The sequence below is a fragment of the Betta splendens genome, chromosome 22, assembly GCF_900634795.4.
Source record: "Betta splendens chromosome 22, fBetSpl5.4, whole genome shotgun sequence".
Taxonomy (NCBI): domain Eukaryota; kingdom Metazoa; phylum Chordata; class Actinopteri; order Anabantiformes; family Osphronemidae; genus Betta; species Betta splendens.
Genome location: NC_040900.2, coordinates 3,232,153 through 3,248,809, shown reverse-complemented (window position 1 = coordinate 3,248,809; position 16,657 = coordinate 3,232,153). Strand labels below are relative to the sequence as shown.

General features: G+C 53.6%; 1 protein-coding gene across 1 annotated transcript; it reads right to left on the bottom strand.

Annotated features, from left to right (window-relative positions):
- LOC114848618 (fibroblast growth factor receptor-like 1) lies at positions 1 to 16,398 on the bottom strand. Its single transcript, XM_029139267.2, has 7 exons — positions 16,173 to 16,398; positions 15,782 to 15,871; positions 6,809 to 7,081; positions 2,791 to 2,865; positions 2,416 to 2,700; positions 1,492 to 1,845; positions 1 to 1,411 (listed from the first exon to the last, which is right to left on the bottom strand). The coding sequence occupies exons 2-7, from the start codon at positions 15,864 to 15,866 to the stop codon at positions 975 to 977; spliced, it is 1,509 nt and encodes a 502-aa protein (XP_028995100.1). The 5' UTR covers positions 15,867 to 15,871; positions 16,173 to 16,398; the 3' UTR covers positions 1 to 974.
- Positions 16,399 to 16,657: the final 259 nt, after the last annotated feature.

Below are 16,657 nucleotides of genomic sequence, written 5' to 3'. Positions count from 1 at the left end.
TGAGTTTCAGGTCATTTAATCAAACTACCAAACGTTTAGGTGATTTGGTTCTGAGCCGTGAATAGAATGCATCATACAAGATTGTCAAATATAACCAATTACATAGACAGACACCTAAATACTGGCACGTACTGCACATGTACTATATACAACAACGTCAGTATACTTTAATAACATTACATAGATATGTAAAACACCTTACTCTGAAAAATAAAATTTGATACATTTTTAGCAAAATAAATTAAATATTCATGACTCAAAGTGATTATAAATGGCTCCAGCTTCATAAACGTTGTGTGGACGAGGTGTCAGTCAGACGGACTCATCCTCCACACTTTTATCTCAAGCTACTGGCTAACTTTAAAAAAGACCTACATGAAGAATGTAAAATGATAGAGACCAGTTTAGAAAATGGAAATGAGTCCTCCATCCCTTGCAGTCTCAAGCAAGGCCATAAGAACGGATGTGAGGGATGGTCGTATGAAGCATAGTGGTCAGAACTGCAAACATTATGCATCTTTAATAAACAAAGGTCTACCTGAGAAGGAGCAGAAAACCAGCTCTTTTGTAATCTAGAGTACCGTTTTATCTACATTACCCCTGCGCTCCAACAGCTGATGTCAAAGGTAAACCCTAATCTCCATTCAGCCACCGTTTCCAATAGGAAAATCTAAATTCAGCTGCTGAAGACCTTTCAGCCGTCCCGACGACCTGCGACTCCACTCACGCTGCTGATGTCCTTGTCCTTTCTGTATTAAGTGCACAACAAGGATTGACAGAGTTTAGTGGTGTGATGAAGGTAAAAAAGGAAGCACCGAACAGGAAGTCTGGATGTAAAAACCCAAGCTAACAGTGCGTAACTGGCCTCTGGTTTCCCACATGCACTCTCCCAAGAATGTCCAGCTCTGGGAAGTCTGTGTTTGAAGAGTGATGCCTGGTGAGAGTCGCTCAGGAGCGAGGATCCGACACTGTGGCTAACACTGAAAATGAATGTGCTGGTGCTGATGTACTTTCCCGTCCACGTGGGAGTGAGTGTGCGTGTGGATGTCTGTGTATATTTTGGGGTAGATCTTGGTTGGGAGTGCTGCCCCCCCGTGGGCGAGGAGGAGCTGCTGCTGCGCCAGGTACTCCTCGTAGTTCACGGAGCCCATGCAGTCCTTCTCTGGGCTGGAGGCGCCGGACGACGGCGCCGCGCAGCCCCGCTCCCGGCACGGCAGCCGGTGGGGCGTCTGCGCAGCCGGCGCAGACGCAGGCGGAGCGCCCGCAGGGGGGCAGTGTTTCCGGCTCTGGCAGAACCACAGCAGCACCGTGCCGAAGATGAAGACGACGCCGGCGGGGATGCCGATGATGACGGGCCAGGGCAGCGAGCTGGAGGCGGGCGAGAACATGGGAGCGATGGGAGGCTTCGTGTCTGCAAGGAAGCAGCAAATCCGGAACGCATGAGGAGGTGCATGAAGGGTAGTATGAATCGGTCCAGAATCTAAGACTCACCGGGCTGCACCGTGAGGAAGGCGCTGCGGAAGTTGTAGCCCATGGTGTTGGCGCCCAGGCAGATGTACATGCCGGCGTCGTCCTCGCGGGCGCGCGTGATGAGCAGCTTGTTGAGGTAGGAGCCGTCGGGCCGCGACCACACCTCCCCCGTGGGCAGCACCACGAAGCGGTGGTCGCCCACCTCGATGGTGGAGTTGTAGCGGCTCTCCTCGTTGGACTCCACGCGCTTCAGCCACTGGATGACGGGCTTCACGTCGCTGCGCACCTTGCACTGGAAGGACGTGGTGCCGCCGTAGTCCACCGTGGTGTTCACCGGGTGAGTGCCGGTCAGGACGGGCTTGGAGTTGGTCCTCTCTGCGCAGACACAGGCCCATTGACACTAGCATCTATAGCATTGTTAACCTCGAGGCTGGACCTCGTAATTGAGGCAGAGACAGGAACACCTCGTGTAACGCTAGAGGCATGTATGATTAGTTTCCTCTCCGTCTTTGCTCCTGGTTGTACAGCACATTTCTCATGGGGGGGGGGGGGTCTGGCAGACAGCTGAGCCTTAATCAGCTCCAGGTTGGTTGGACAGACTCCGTTAAACAGCTTCTCTATGCAAACACCGGGGCACAGGCCCTCGCCATGGAGCCCGCTTCCTCAATGTGCTTCTCATATGCGTGATTACACGAGCGCGTCCGCCGGCGCGGCCGAGGTACGAATGAGATCAGCCAATTGCAATCAGACGCAGAGCGCAGGTCGACCTGAGAGGAGGCTTTGTTTACAGGCTGCGCTTCCTCCTCGGTCCAAATCAGAGGCACTATTACGGTGATTACTCCACTTCAATTTCCTGCTTTTGTGTACAAAAGTACAGAAAAACGCTGTGCGCGCACACAGCGGTGATCAGTTACGAATGAGCTCCACAGCGCGGCGCGTACTCACGTATGACCTCCACTTTGTAGGTGGCGTTGATCTCCCCCGCCCGGTTGGAGACCCTGCAGGTGTATCGGCCGCTCTGCTCGGGGCTCAGGTTCTTCAGGCTCAGCGTCCACCTGTTGTGGCGGCCGCGGCCGACGTCCCGCTCCGTCAGCGGCGCGTCGTCCTTCAGCCACGCGATGTCGGGCCGCGGGCTGCCGCTGGCCATGCACTTGAGCCGCACGGAGCTGCCCACCGGCCGCGCGATCACCCGCTTCCTCATCTTGGCCGGATGCGTGAAGCGCGGACGCACTGCGGGCGGGAGCGACACTCAGCTTTTCAGCCACGCGTCGACCGCAGCTGATGCGTTGCTCAAGCATGTGAATGACACAAAGCTCTTACCAAGTTTTTCTGACAACACGTCGGGGTCCAACTCAGACTCGGCACCGTCACTTGTTCTGGGTCCAGATCTGTCATCTGCAATAGTCGAGACACAACAGAACATAATAATGTGAATGTGTTTATCAATTAGCAGAGCATTAACCGGGCGGAGCCACGGTGCAGCAGGTCGGGGTCTACTTTAATGCTACCGCTCCGATGACCGGCCTGGAAAAAGGACTTTTTGAATTTAGCACTGACAACAGGGCTCCTCGAAGTGGGGACCATGCTCAGGTCACACTCGAATGCATTTGAAAGAAATGCGATCCGTTTTCCTAAGCTCGGCTCCAGCAGACAGCTGTGGACTTTATGTCACTGCCTGACATCATTGAGCGCAGCTAAGACGGGCTTAGAGGAAATATAATGAGTGAAACCAGCGTGGTTCGTGATGCATCTTCCGTGGTCCAAGTCGTTCTCAGCATTTTTGCACAATGTAAACAAAGCAGAGGGGAAGAGCAATGCAGACACAAGGCCAGAGCAAGCGCATGTTTTCACAGGAGTCCTGACGACATCAGCCGGTTCCGGAGCTTGCGTGCGGGTTGGGTTTTTCTACAGGCAGTTTGGCACACTCGATTCCCGCTCCGGGTTTGATTGGGTCAGGTAGAGACCAGATGTGACTTCTAACCCTCTGGCTCTGCCTCCCTCCGAGTCCCCCTGAAACCCTCACAGCTCTCCAGGGTTCTCTGGGTACAAGCCCTCCTTTGTTTGTCCCCTGCAGCACCGAGCCCAGCCATGATGTCATGGCTATTTGAAGGGCTTTAACTGGCCAACTATAATAACCCATTCCTTTAAAAACAGCCTCCACTGGAAGAAATAGTTCTCTCTTGCTCACTTGGGCTCTCCACATTCCTCCCGGTTCCTGAACCTCCCAATCCAAACAGAACACGGTTCCACACTGACGGGGTTTTCTTTTTTCCCTCAATTTATTTCCTCTCCTACTTTTTGACGATGCCAGGGAACAATAGCCCCCTTTATACAGTTGTCCTGTTAAAGCTATGCCTTGTCACTATTGTCTTTACACAATGTTGGTTCACTGGAGTCCAGACAGGGTGAGGTTGGACCTCTCATGGCTGCCATGAGTGTTATTTCAGGAAGACTGAAAAATGAATTAATCAATGCACAACGAGAGGCCTCTAAGTAAACCAAGAGCCTGGAAAGTGGGTAAAAGCTGAAACGTAATAAGGGATCAAACAAACTCCATATATTTCATGTTCCGAATATACAAATACTGTGGGAATTCTGAAATAACAGCAGCATTATTCAAGTGCTTATACAAATCCTCTGAAGGCTCCCAGTGACGCCACAGAGTCGTTTCAGCGCAATCAGCCTCCATCCGTACAACATAAATCCCCCGAGGTCTCGCCGTGTTTAGGGTTTGACGCCATCCACTCCCAGCTCATTCACAAATCCAGGCACAGGAAACAGACCACTACACAGTCCCGCCGCCGGCCTCCTGTGCCAGCTGAGCGGCAGGAAGAGGCCTGATGATGCGGGGTCACAACCAGCTCCAGATGTGCTTGGGGACACTGTAGCGGCCGTGGCCTTGCATCGCACTCTGCAAAGTCTCCAAAACAGCCACATGTGATCAGGCACACGCGTCCAACCGTTGGCGCGGCGGCGTCTCCGTGCAGAAACACGGAGCTCCGCGCGCCCCGCGATCCATCATCTGCGCTGACATAAACATTAAGATGCAATCCTGTAAATGTTAATATGCCAATCCCATGTTAATGCTCATGTGAAGCCTGCAGCAGCTGAGGAGACGCCGCCTTCTGCGTGCATGGGGGGGGGGTGCAGGGAGGCGATGGGGCCAGTTGTCAGGAGACCACCCCAAACAGGGCCCAAACAGCCGGCCCTGAAGGGATTGAGGAGGCGCCGCGCTGCACCGACGGGCCAGATTCTTCAGATAGCGCAGGGCTGGCTGTCCGCTAGCAGACGGGAGGGCCAGCGGACCCCCCCCCCCCTCTATCATCCTGCAACAAGGTGTGGGGTACGAACCCACTCGCACCTTTGCTGCCTCTTCGTTTCTTTGTTCTCCTCTGTTCCACTTCTGGGTCCCGTTTCAGTTACGCTCCCCGGCGTTCGGCCGTGGACTTGAACAGCTGCCAGGATCAGGTCGACCCCCTCCCCCCCAGAGCGGCGGCGGAGCCGTTGCTTTCTGTGCTTTTTCACCCAGCGATCCAGTAAAAATAATAAAGTGACGTGATCTACAGCCGCGCTGAGAGCTACCCCTCATTTACAGCATTTCAAATAAATAAAGGCTGCTCTCTGATCCTTCGGGGGAAGCGCAGCCGGGTTCCCAGCAGGTTAACTGCATCCAGCTAATTTAAAGTGGCTAACAATAAGCTCATTCAGCCTTAATGGAAAATGCTGCTCATGATAATTGCAGACGTTTTGGCTGAATTCAGAGGACAAGTATTTTGACAATGGGGCCACCCAATGTTTTTGGCAAAAACAATGCAACGCACCCCTGACCCCCAACCACTGTGGCACAGGCTGGAGGGGGGGGGTTTATGAGACACAGGCTTGATGCAAGGACAAGGAGGACGTGAAGGGAACCAGATTAACAGGCAGGTCAGCGTGTCTCTAGGTAACTCCATAAAGGGCAAAAACACTCCCGATACAAATCGCATGGAAATATGCCTCCGAGACTTATGACTGACCTTCCGAAGGTATTTTTTCCTGAGTGGGAGTCGAGCAGCACATGCAGCCAGGCTGAACTAATCTCCCAGGATTCCCTGCCAGCCGCCGCAAACTGTTTTCAGTGGGGTTCTGATTCTCACTCGTCGCTCGTCAACACAAGCCAATCCACACAGACGACCTGTCACATAAACCCACTGTGTGTGTGTGTGTGTGTGTGTGTGTGTGTGTGTGTGTGTGTGTGTGTGTGTGTGTGTGTGTGTGTGTGTGTGTGAGGGGGGGGGGGTTGTCTGATTAACCGGCTAAACATGCGCATCTCCTCCTCGTAAAATTCACACTGTGTCCGACCAGGCCACTAAAGCACAAAGTTACAGGGCAATCCATCATATGATTGATTGGGTGCATCCTCTGTTATGAAGAGCTCAAAACTCCGGACCGCCCTGGGCTACGACGCAGACACAGACGAAGCCACGTCTGACTGTAATGTGCAGTGCAACCTTAACATTATGGCTCCGTGCCTCCATCTCTAGCCTTTCATTTTAGCACAATCAGCAGACACCCTCGCTTTGAACTCACTGGCAACTTCACATTGGGGGGAGACCCAAAAATAAACCTCGCTCCCATTTATTCCCAACTCACGACCACGTTTTACTACAAAAAAGCATTTTTTCGACGCCGTGTTCCCCACATCTGCCTGATTATGGTTCTTGTTCCAAAGCACGGCTGTCATGAGACCGTACTGTGCTCCTCCAGCGGGCGGGCGAGCGAAAGAGAGAGAGAACAGACTCTGGCCCTAATTAGGCATCTTAGAGTAATTAGACTAAACACAGCCTTCACGCTCCACTCTGCTCATTCATCACGCTCCGCTCTAGCGCATAGGAAATGCACTGTATGCACTTGCAGGAACAAGCAGCGCGCTCGCTCAGTCAGACAGAGCTTAACCCTTCGGGCCAGAGGAGCCGTGTGCGAGTGCAGAGACGAACCCTCGATGTGTGTCTCAGTGCAGCGCCGAGGACCCGCCGCCTTAGCGGAACATGGCCCAGAGAAAAGGAAAGAGCTGGAGATTCAGCTGAGTCACAGAGGATGAAGTAGTATGAAACAATATCCCGCGCCGCTGTTGACTTTGGGGAGGAGGAGGTAGGGGCTGTAACACATACACAGATGAGAGGATCAGCCACTAAACCTCCATAAATCCACTTATTTTAGACCTTGACCTCTGGCGCTGATGCTGTCTTTTAACATTTGTGCTTGGCTTCCTGTTCCACAGATGCTGAGGGTGGCATTCTGCACCTCGGGAACCCACAGAGAACCCGGACAAACAGGCAGAACCTCCGCCCTCACCCACCGATGACGATGAGCGTGTAGTTGACGTTGACGCTCCCGAAGCCGTTGGTGGCTTTGCAGATGTAGGTCCCGGCGTCGTCCGCCTCCACCTCCTTGATCTTCAGGCCCATGCGGAGGATGCGGAAGCGGGTCCAGCCGCTGTGGATGTTGCGCCCGTCCTTGGTCCACATTATGAGCGGAGGGGGGTCTCCTTCCACCGGACACGGCAGCTTGACGGCACTGCCGAGCCGCGCCGTCTGCCGGTGGCTCACTTTCTCCGACACCCTGGGGGGTCCTGAGGACACGAACACAGGCCATTAGCAATAATCTTATATGGAGCTAACATTACAAATCATTATCTTATATAGGTCATAAACAGCTGTGTCGATTCCGTTCCTCTTCACACTTTACAGACGCAGACTTCAGACACAGCACTGACAGCTGTGTTCTACATCCTCTTTGACGACCCTCCAGTCGAGGGCCTGATGGTGTATTTGTGTGGTGGTTGATTAACGCCAGTCTGCCGACTCACTGTCTGATCTGCAGAGCAGCTTCAGTAACAGGCTGATCGACCCTCGCTGTGTGAAGGAGCGCTCCCACAGATCCTTCCTCCCTGCTGCTATCACCCTCTACAATAAGCAATGCCACATATCTGTAAACCTGTGCAGTATCTGCCCATATATCTGTATCATGACGTGCCATAATCACCACCCACCTCAGTATCTGCATCTGCTTATTCTATATTATTAAAGGTAACATTCAAAGTAATCACTAAATTCTTTGTGGAGAAACTGCTGTTTCCACAGTGAATGTTTTATGGAACTTCCTGTCTGTTAATCATCTTGTGAACCTCATAAACAGCCTCAAACCCACAGTTTAGAAACTATTAAGTGTCACGGCAGCAAATTCAATATAAAAATGTTCATTATCCTGATTTAAGAACTATTTTGAGTGCAGATAGATGAGATGATGTAGAGGTCATTTATCTGTCTAATTACTGGGATATGTTGCAACCAGATTGTAATAATTGGACCAGCGCTGTTGTTCTGGCCCTGCGTGCAGGAGATCAAAGCCAGGGGGAGGGTGGGTCATAGCGAGACGGACAGCGGCCCGCTCTCCCGGCTCCTAATTGGTTCAGGTCCGCTCCTTTAGATCCGGTGAAGTGGAGCGGGCCAAAACACCCTGTGATGGTGTTAGGAGGCCTGTGCTGCTGCTGCTGCCGCTGCGCCCCCCCCCCCCACCACCACCACCAGCCTGAAACTAAACAAAACCCAGCAGACGAGACGTCGAAGGGAAACAGGAGGTTTGTGGAGTCAAAGAGGAAACGCAACCAAAACTATCAAAACTATACAGAGCGTAGAACTAATGGCTGGTCTGGAAGCAGTGGGAACAAAGGCCAGGGGAACACACACACACACACACACACACACACACACACATACACACACACACACACACACCGCTCGTGTGCCTGTAAGACGAGAGCAGCGAGGCCTCGCTCCCTCTGTTTCCACGCCGCTGCCGACCATGCGTGAACACACACGCGCTCCGAGTCGTCCTTCCTCTCGTCCACGCGCACACAGGAAATTGAAACTGTCATTGTTTATTTGTGGAGAACACGTAACCACAGTCTTCTTGGCCCATATTTCACTCCTCTGCTCACAGACAGAGATGCTGGGCCTCTTCTAAATGACCCCACTATTTATTTACACAAACACCAATTAACGCCACATCTTGGACAAACAGGACTCCGGCATCTTTTCTGACTGCACCCCCACAGGTTGTAACCACGAGCATGAACATCTGAGAGCTCGTTTCTATACTCTATGTGCAACGATGCACCGCTGACTCCAGCTTTATATTTAAAAGGTCCCTGTGATCTGGCTTTGACTTGTTCCGTACGACTGCAGCTCTTGAAGCTTTTGGATTAATACACTGAAATGCTGCGGCTGGTGCTGCAGGCAGAAGGAATGTCCAACAAATGATAATTCCTCCCTCCACTTCCGCTCCTAAAAAGCCTTTTGAAGTTCTTTTGAAAAACAAGGCATGAAAAGGTGCCGAAACCAAGGACACAGTTGGAATCGCTTAATAGGTGTTTGTGCTGCGCGTAACCACCATCCCTTCTGCACGGGGGTCTCTCCTCCTCCTCCTCCTCCTCCTCCTCATCCTCTCTCTCAAGGACAGGTTCTGTTAACCTTGGAAGTGAAAACTCCAAATCTGCACAAAGAGAAGCTCTGTGGAGAATCTAATTCTAAGAGCAGGGAATTATCGGGACGTCTGAGTTCCACCAAAAATCACAACCCCCTTTCTGTTGTTTCAGCTCCGGAGCTGCGAGCCTCTCACCTGGCTGCTGAACTGGCCGTGAGGGTTTTGAACGGAGGCTCTGCCCGATGGAAAGCTGCCAAACGGACGAGGAGCCCGTGAGCGTTTCGCAGCGTTTACTCAAATTGTTCGAATCGCTGGCTGCGCTGCAAGTGGAAATTGATACACATGACCAGATGGGCTTTCCCGTACTGCAGCGCTGGTATGGCGCTCCTTATTATAGCCCGGCTCCATGTGTGAATGGAATCTTTCATGGCGCAGGAAGAGGAGGAGGAGGCCTGGCGACTCACAGAATTAGCTCTGTTTTTCTTTGCTCAATTTGGTGATGGATTATTTTAAGAAAAAAAAAAAACGGGCCACATTCAATAAGAGGCAGTCTTGTGCTGAAGACTAAATATAGACACCGTTGTGTGCGGGTTAATGAACTGTTGATGTGACATGCACGCATCCATGGAGGGAGACATGTTGAGCAATGCTCAGGTCTCTCTCCTCATCCGTTTGCTGTGGATTTGGAGCGACGTGCATCAGACGCATCCCATCTGATGCACAACAGGCTGTTTTAGTCCAAACACGTCAGCGGAGGTTTGCCTTGGCCGCCGACAGCGTCGGACACCTGGTGCTCCATCAAACAGATAACGCACGCAACACTGTCTACTGGATCCGGGACGAAGCGATTCAAATGCAACTGTAAACACCTCCTCGTGAAAAGGAGTCAGGCCTTAATCTCCGGCCAACTGCAGGAGTTACTTAAGCATCAAAGAACGTTTGCAGACTGTAGTGATTCATTACTGAAATAAACAGGGATCTGAGTGGATGTGTCTTCCATATTCAGTGTTTACATAAAGGATAAGAGGCAGATAGATGTTGGAGGATGCTTCCTCCGATTCAGCAGACTGACCCACGACAGGGGCCTTTAAGGGGTTCTATGGTGTAAACGCTCTGGACGAGGGGCGGACGAGGCAGGGGGAACTCAGGTGGCCGAAATAAACTTGCAAAACTACATGAAAGCCAGAAACCGAAGCCGCGGCCATTCATTCGGTGAAAGGTGAGGCGGACGCGGCGGCTCGGGGGGTGTGTGAAAGGCCGGAGCCCGACGCTGCTATACATTTCACAAGCGGAGATAAAAATCGGCATTAAAAAGTGAAAGGGGTGGGGTGGGGTGGGGGGGGGGGGTCACCTTGGCGGTGCAAGAAAGCAGGCGAGGTGAGAGAGGGAGGGGAGGGAGGGGAGGAGGCCGGCGTTACCGGCGGTGGCAGCGGAGGCTGTTCTGACAGCAGCGGGGCAGCGGAGGGGAAAGAATGCTGCCTTTTCTTCCCCGCCCCGACATCCAGCTCAGCAGCTTCACCCGGTGAGGTAATCAATACCTGCTATTTTCCCCTCTCTGCTTTCCAATCAATAGATAAGGCCCGGGTAAGACCAGCCGGCACAATGGCTCTTTCTTCGGCACCATCTGATGTGGGCTGAATAGCGACTGCATCAATGGTGGGAATGGTGCGGGAGGAGCTATTGGGTGACATGAGGGACCAGAGAAACAGCAGGAGGAGGTGGAATTAAAAGAAAGGGCTAAAGAGAATAAGATGCTCCTCTCCATCTATCTGATTCGAGTCCGACGACTAGAATGACACGGCGGCTTGTTTCCACCGAACCTCTGTCTGCTTCCACAGCGCCGGCTCCAGAGCATCGGGCCCCCGCCGGCTCCTCATCAAAAGAACAGAGCGGAGAAATTGCCCCGGCGTCATAAAGCTCCTGGAAACATCTCCATCACGCGGCCCACGGCTGGCGGCGCCCGCTGCCGAGCCTTTGAACTCTGAGCTGTTAGAATTCATTAGAGTCCACCGGCTCCTCTGGCCGCGCTGCAGAGCAGGAGTCAGAGAGACGAAGCGTGTGTTCCTTTAAACCTATGACCATCGTATGCTGTTATAGTTCAAAAAATAACGCAACTGTGATGATTATCGCAGACAAACACAACAAACTTCTTATTAATATCTTTCCTTGAACCAGATTTAGGAATTTTCACGAAGGTATCAAACTTTCCTATATTTCCACAACCCTGGAAAAAGTCCTTCACCTGATATGAATAATAGAATAAATACATAATATTATTGAGACAGATTTCTTATTGAACTAAACAACTAATTCAAACAAACAACAACAGGGAACAACTTTTCATGTCACTGGATAAAGAGTGCACAGTGAGAGGCACTCGAGCCGCTTTATCTCACTCCATTAGGCCCGGGCCTGATGCACACAGGGGCTGAGTGTGTGCTTAGGGCCACTTATCAGGGAGGAGGCGACGGGAGGGAGGCTCGAAAAGAGAGAAAGGCCAGATAGAGCGACGGACGCAGAGGAGGAGAGTTCAGAGGAGGGGAAGTGAAGGAGAGCGACGCAGGGCGAGAGTCACAGGAAGGAGGCGAGGAGGAGAGGACGCCTGTGAGGGGGAGGGAGGGGGGAGGATTAGGTGGGACCGGGCGGCAGCAACCAGGAATCCCAACAATCTCACACCCCACGCTGGCCCAGACTCAGCCTCGGCCACATGACCCCCCCACACACACACACACGGAGCAGGGCCTCCAGCCAGCACCTGTTTATTAGCAGACATTGTGTGGCTGCTGTGCTTTATTCTCACACACAAAACCCATCGCGACGGGTCCGGGTGCTGAGTGCGACTCCGCTCAGAGGCTGTAAACGAGCCCGGCCGTGTGCGTCCACAGCGGCATCCGCGTGCGACGCTGATGTTAATGAGCCTCGTGGAATCCAGCAGCTCGGCGCGAGGGCCGCTCCGTCGCCGCGTCACTGGGAAGCGCTCCGACACCAGCGCCTTTGTCAGCGGTGGATCGCTGACGGGCGGGAGGAGCGGGTGAGGGGCGAGGAAGGGGGAGGCGGGCGAGACCCACGCAGGGCGGCAGGAACTGGTAGAGCTCCCAGTGACAGCGATGGGGCCCCCTCACGTACAGGAATATAGTCTGGAATCAACCTGTCAGCGTGGCGTGTGAGCCTGTCAGTACCACGCTGTCACCGTGGCAACCTGCACCTTCGGACCGGGCCGCACGAAGGTCGCCGCCAGACGCGTGTAAAGCTCAGAGCTGGGAGCGACGGAGGCGACCAAGCCCTCGCTGCCAGAGTCAGCGTGTAGCTAGAATGACACGACTGCTCCACGTCCTCTTTGTGAATATTAATTTTACTCAGGCCAGGGTTCATCTTAGGCCCAAATTCACATCCCTGTGCATAAGGAAATCAAATCAGCTTCACAGCGTGGTGCAGGATTCCAGTCTGGGATTGAAGCAGACATGCAGTAAAATATAAGAATTTATCCTTTTTGCTCCTGAAATGATTTTTCCTCTCTCTCTCTCTGTCTCCCTCTCTGTCTCGCTCTCTCTCTCTCTCTCTCTCTTCCTGCTCCGGTCCTCAAGGCAAAGGCCTTTTTCAACATTTTTCCATTCATTGCTGAAGCGCCGCGTGTCCTGAACGGAGCATTGCTGCCTGCGGCTCCTAGTAAAAAGCAAAAGGAATCATGACAGCTCGCACGCCCTCGCTGAGTGACAGGCACCGGACCAGAGTCTTTGCAGCCGCGATCAAGTGAGGCACAATGCATGAAAAAGTTCTGGGGGGCTCAAAAGAATCGCTAATGGAAAACAAAGTGGAAGTGGAAATGCCAGAAAGCCATGTGGGGTCTTATTGAAAGCCATCGGAGGTGAACTGAGCGGGAGGGAGGGGTTGGGGGGGGGGTCCCTGCTTGTTGCCCGCCGCCCGTCACCCTGTTACTGTAGCAACAGCAGAACAGACGCTCGGGATGCAGCAGGCGACAGCCTCGTCCTGTTTCCTGCTCCCGCGTCTGCAGCTGAACGTGAACCCACCGTTCGAACGCTTCATCTACGAGTCACGATCTGCAGGAAAAGTAATCAGGGGGAGGGACTGGAATCTCATCTTTTGACTGTGGTGACTGAGTGAACAGCTGTGGTGCACAGCCAGTAAAGGGGGGGGGGGGGGGGGGGGGGGGGGGGCAGGAAGCAGGGGTCTTGGCTCCACATAAGGAAACAGAGAAAACAACGCGGGCCGGGAGAAACGGAGGCGGCTGCGCAGGACAAACACCCCCCGCTGGGTGCTGATGTGGGGTCAGTGGTCGGGTCTCACCTACAGGCTCATCCCAGCACCCGCATCACGCCTGGGGTGTGACTCGCACTGCCACACGGCTGCTCCGACACCAGACAGCTGTTTGAGCAAACAGGACCATTCAGGGAGAGACCGAAAGCTGATTATTGGGTTCACAGGAGCAAAGCAAGAGTCCGTTTGACTGGACCCGAATCCATTCAGCCGGCAGGAAGTGTGTGTGTGTGTGTGTGTGTGGTCTGGAAGTGCTCCCGAAGCCGAGCGGCCAAACAACTAATGAGCGACGTACACACACAGACCTTTGTGCGATTCAGTGGGATCTGGAAAACAAACGCAACACAAAGGGGGAAATTAAATTCCCCTCATGTGCGCCGCAGCATTAGCATACAGCTGAAGGTGATAAACGCCGGCGCCGCCGCCGCGCTGACATTTCACATGAATGCTAATTGAAGCGGCCATTAGTGCAGTCAATGAGGGGAGTGTTGCTGGAGCGGATTATACGAGCAAACGCCGACTGACCTCCATTATGAGCACGCATCACAGGCGCGGCCTCCACCTCCACCTCCTCCACCTCCACCAGGGGTGAAGTCTGACACATTCCTCTCCAAATGCTTCCTCCTGAACCGAGCGCTCGTGGACGGGCAGCGCGTCCAGCGCTCCAGTGGCGACTACAGTGTTTCTGGAGGAATATTGTTTCCACCTGGTGTGGATGAGGGGGTGGAGGGGGGCGACCTCAGCGCTGGTCCACATATACAGCGCGAGTAGAGGGCAAACCAGGCCTCTGCCTCTGCATCCAAACCTGGAGGACCACCTCTAATAACACATCTACTGTTCTGTGCAAACGGACCCGGTCTGTGGATGAGAACAGCAGCGTTCAAGCCCAATGCTGAAATGGAGCATTTTAACTCTGCAGCAAAAGAACCGCGGTTCCACCTTCCAACTGGAGCTTTTTAAGAAATAAGACGACTTCGGGGCATTTTGTTTGGAGAAACCAGCCTCATTACGGCTGAAGGAAATGGAAACCTGTCTGGGGGCCAAGCGGCCTTGTAATTTTAAAAGCCCCTGGCCCACATTCTATCTCGTAGTACCTTTGCTTCAGAAGGTAATAAACACTGCGTTTTCCAAACAGCGCTGCTGATTCATGCGCGAGCGGCCGCGACTGTGTTTTCCGCCTGTTTCCCATTAAAACGCACCCACAGTGCTGCTCATTGTGCGCGCGCCTGTTCCACAGTCCCGGCAGCCGCGCGGAGGCCACGCGGGCACCCGGCGCCTCGGCCTTCTCCCAGGGTGCACTGCTGCGGGCTCCATATGTCCAGGCGCCCCCCCCCCCCCCGAGCCTGTCGCCACGTCGCAGGCGCTGCTGGGACGCGTCGCCGGGCACCTCCTCCAGCTGCCGGGGGGTCGGGGGGCGCGGCGGGCTCCCAGGGAGGGGCCGGAGGCATGGGTCCCACTTGGCCCGCGGAACGAGGAAGGGTGTGAGCGTGCGTACGTGCGAGCGGGAGGGTCGGATGTCGCCCGGTGACTGACAGCGACAGGCTTGGAGGTCATTTGCTGCAGCCCGGCGTGTTCTCAGGTGCGCTGTGTGAAACGCGGGGGGGCCTCGGCGACGTGCTGCTCCTGCATCCCATTGTTTAGCGTTTGACTCCCGTCTGTCACCAGACGCTGTTAAACTACAGCCTCCCGGTTCCTGCTTCGTTGACGTCTGTCAATCTAATCTAATCGCACTTAGCCTCCACGTCTTGTTTACGTTTGCTTCAGTCCCGTGAATGAGGCCTTGTCTGCACGCCCATGGATCCGACCCCCCCCCCCTCACACACACACACACACACTGCCCCTTTCCCCCCAGCCCTGATAAACACGCAGGTATTGCACCCATCACACACTTCATGGAGTCACTTCCAGGTGGAGGACGAGGAGCCTGCTTCCTCTCACAGTCACAGACCTTCTGCTTCGGAGGCGCCGCAGCCTGAAGGTTCCGCCTCCATTGACTCACACCACTGGACTGCATCAGTCACGGCTGAGTCGTCGATACACGGCGGAACAAATCGGGGAGAGTGCGTGAACCGGCGGAGGAGCCCGCTGTAAGCGGACGCTGGTACAATAAACCGAGCTGTGGATTCTGGTTCTGCGTCGGGGCCCGATGTGAGACAAGCGGCAGGAGACGTGGACTCACACACTGACTCGTGTTCTTTCGCCCCGGGAAGCTGATGGATGATGTTTGTTTGGTTTAGCTGCGCGCACGCACACACACACACACACACACACACACACACACACACACACACACACACACACACACACACACACACACACACACACACACACACACTGGGGGCAGCGGCTGCTCTGCCCTCCCTCGTTCCCCCGCCGTGTGTTGATTTTGGGCTTCCTTTAGAGACATTCTTTCACTTCTTCGTTTTCCACCTCTAACTTCTCGGTGAGAAAACACTGAGAGCCAACTGAGACTTTCCTCATGCCCACAAGAAACCAGGCGGCCAGCTCGGCTCGGCTGGACCTGGTTCCCATCCAGGACCAACTCAATATTAGTAGGGAGGAGAGAACTCACCTCTCGCACAGTCAGTGAGTAAAACGGCCCCAAAGATGAAGAGCACGGTCTTCAGGACGCACATGGTGCCCAAGGGCAACTTCATGTTCCCTGCATCGAAGAGGCACATAAAGACAAGTAAACGACTGTAGTGAGAATAAAAAAGCACATTTATCCTGGATGTTTGTGTAAAATCAGAAATAACAACAGGTAAAATATAAATAATAAGTTTTTTCTGTCCTTGACCTCCTGGGATCTTTTTCGGTTTGTAGGAAATTCTAAAGCACTTAAAACTAAGGCAGACGCATATGACTGCGTTCAAAGTGACATGTCTGTGTCTGTGACGCTTTTTCTCAGGTACAGCTGCAAAAAGCAAAACGGCAACGGAGCAGTAAAAGTGTTGACAACATACCTGGATATGAAATGAATGAAGTCAGCAGTGTGTCCGCCCCGTGATAATAATGTTTTGAGCTGAGGTCCGGGTCGAGTCCATGAATCAAAGTGACGGTGGTCGCCGTCCCACCGAACCTCAAACGGACCTCCACGCGCTCACCAGCACGAACGAGGCCAGACGGACCCGAGGACCACGACGACAACGACCGTGGACCGGGCTGGAAACGCGTCTGGAACACTTGGGTCCACTCACTGACTTTTCCAGTGCGCACACGGCGGAGACGCAGCGTCCGTCCCAGCGCTGCGGCCGCGGCCAATCACAGCCTGCGGCCGCGTTAACCCGTTGTCTGCCGCCACCCCACGTCTCATCCACGAACAAACCGATGATCGCCTGAAGGATGACGGGCCCTCCTACGCTTTATAGACAGGTTAGCGCAATATTTTACTGCCTGCATTCTTATATATAAGAATGAAACGTAATTAAGTCAAACCTTTTCACTAGTA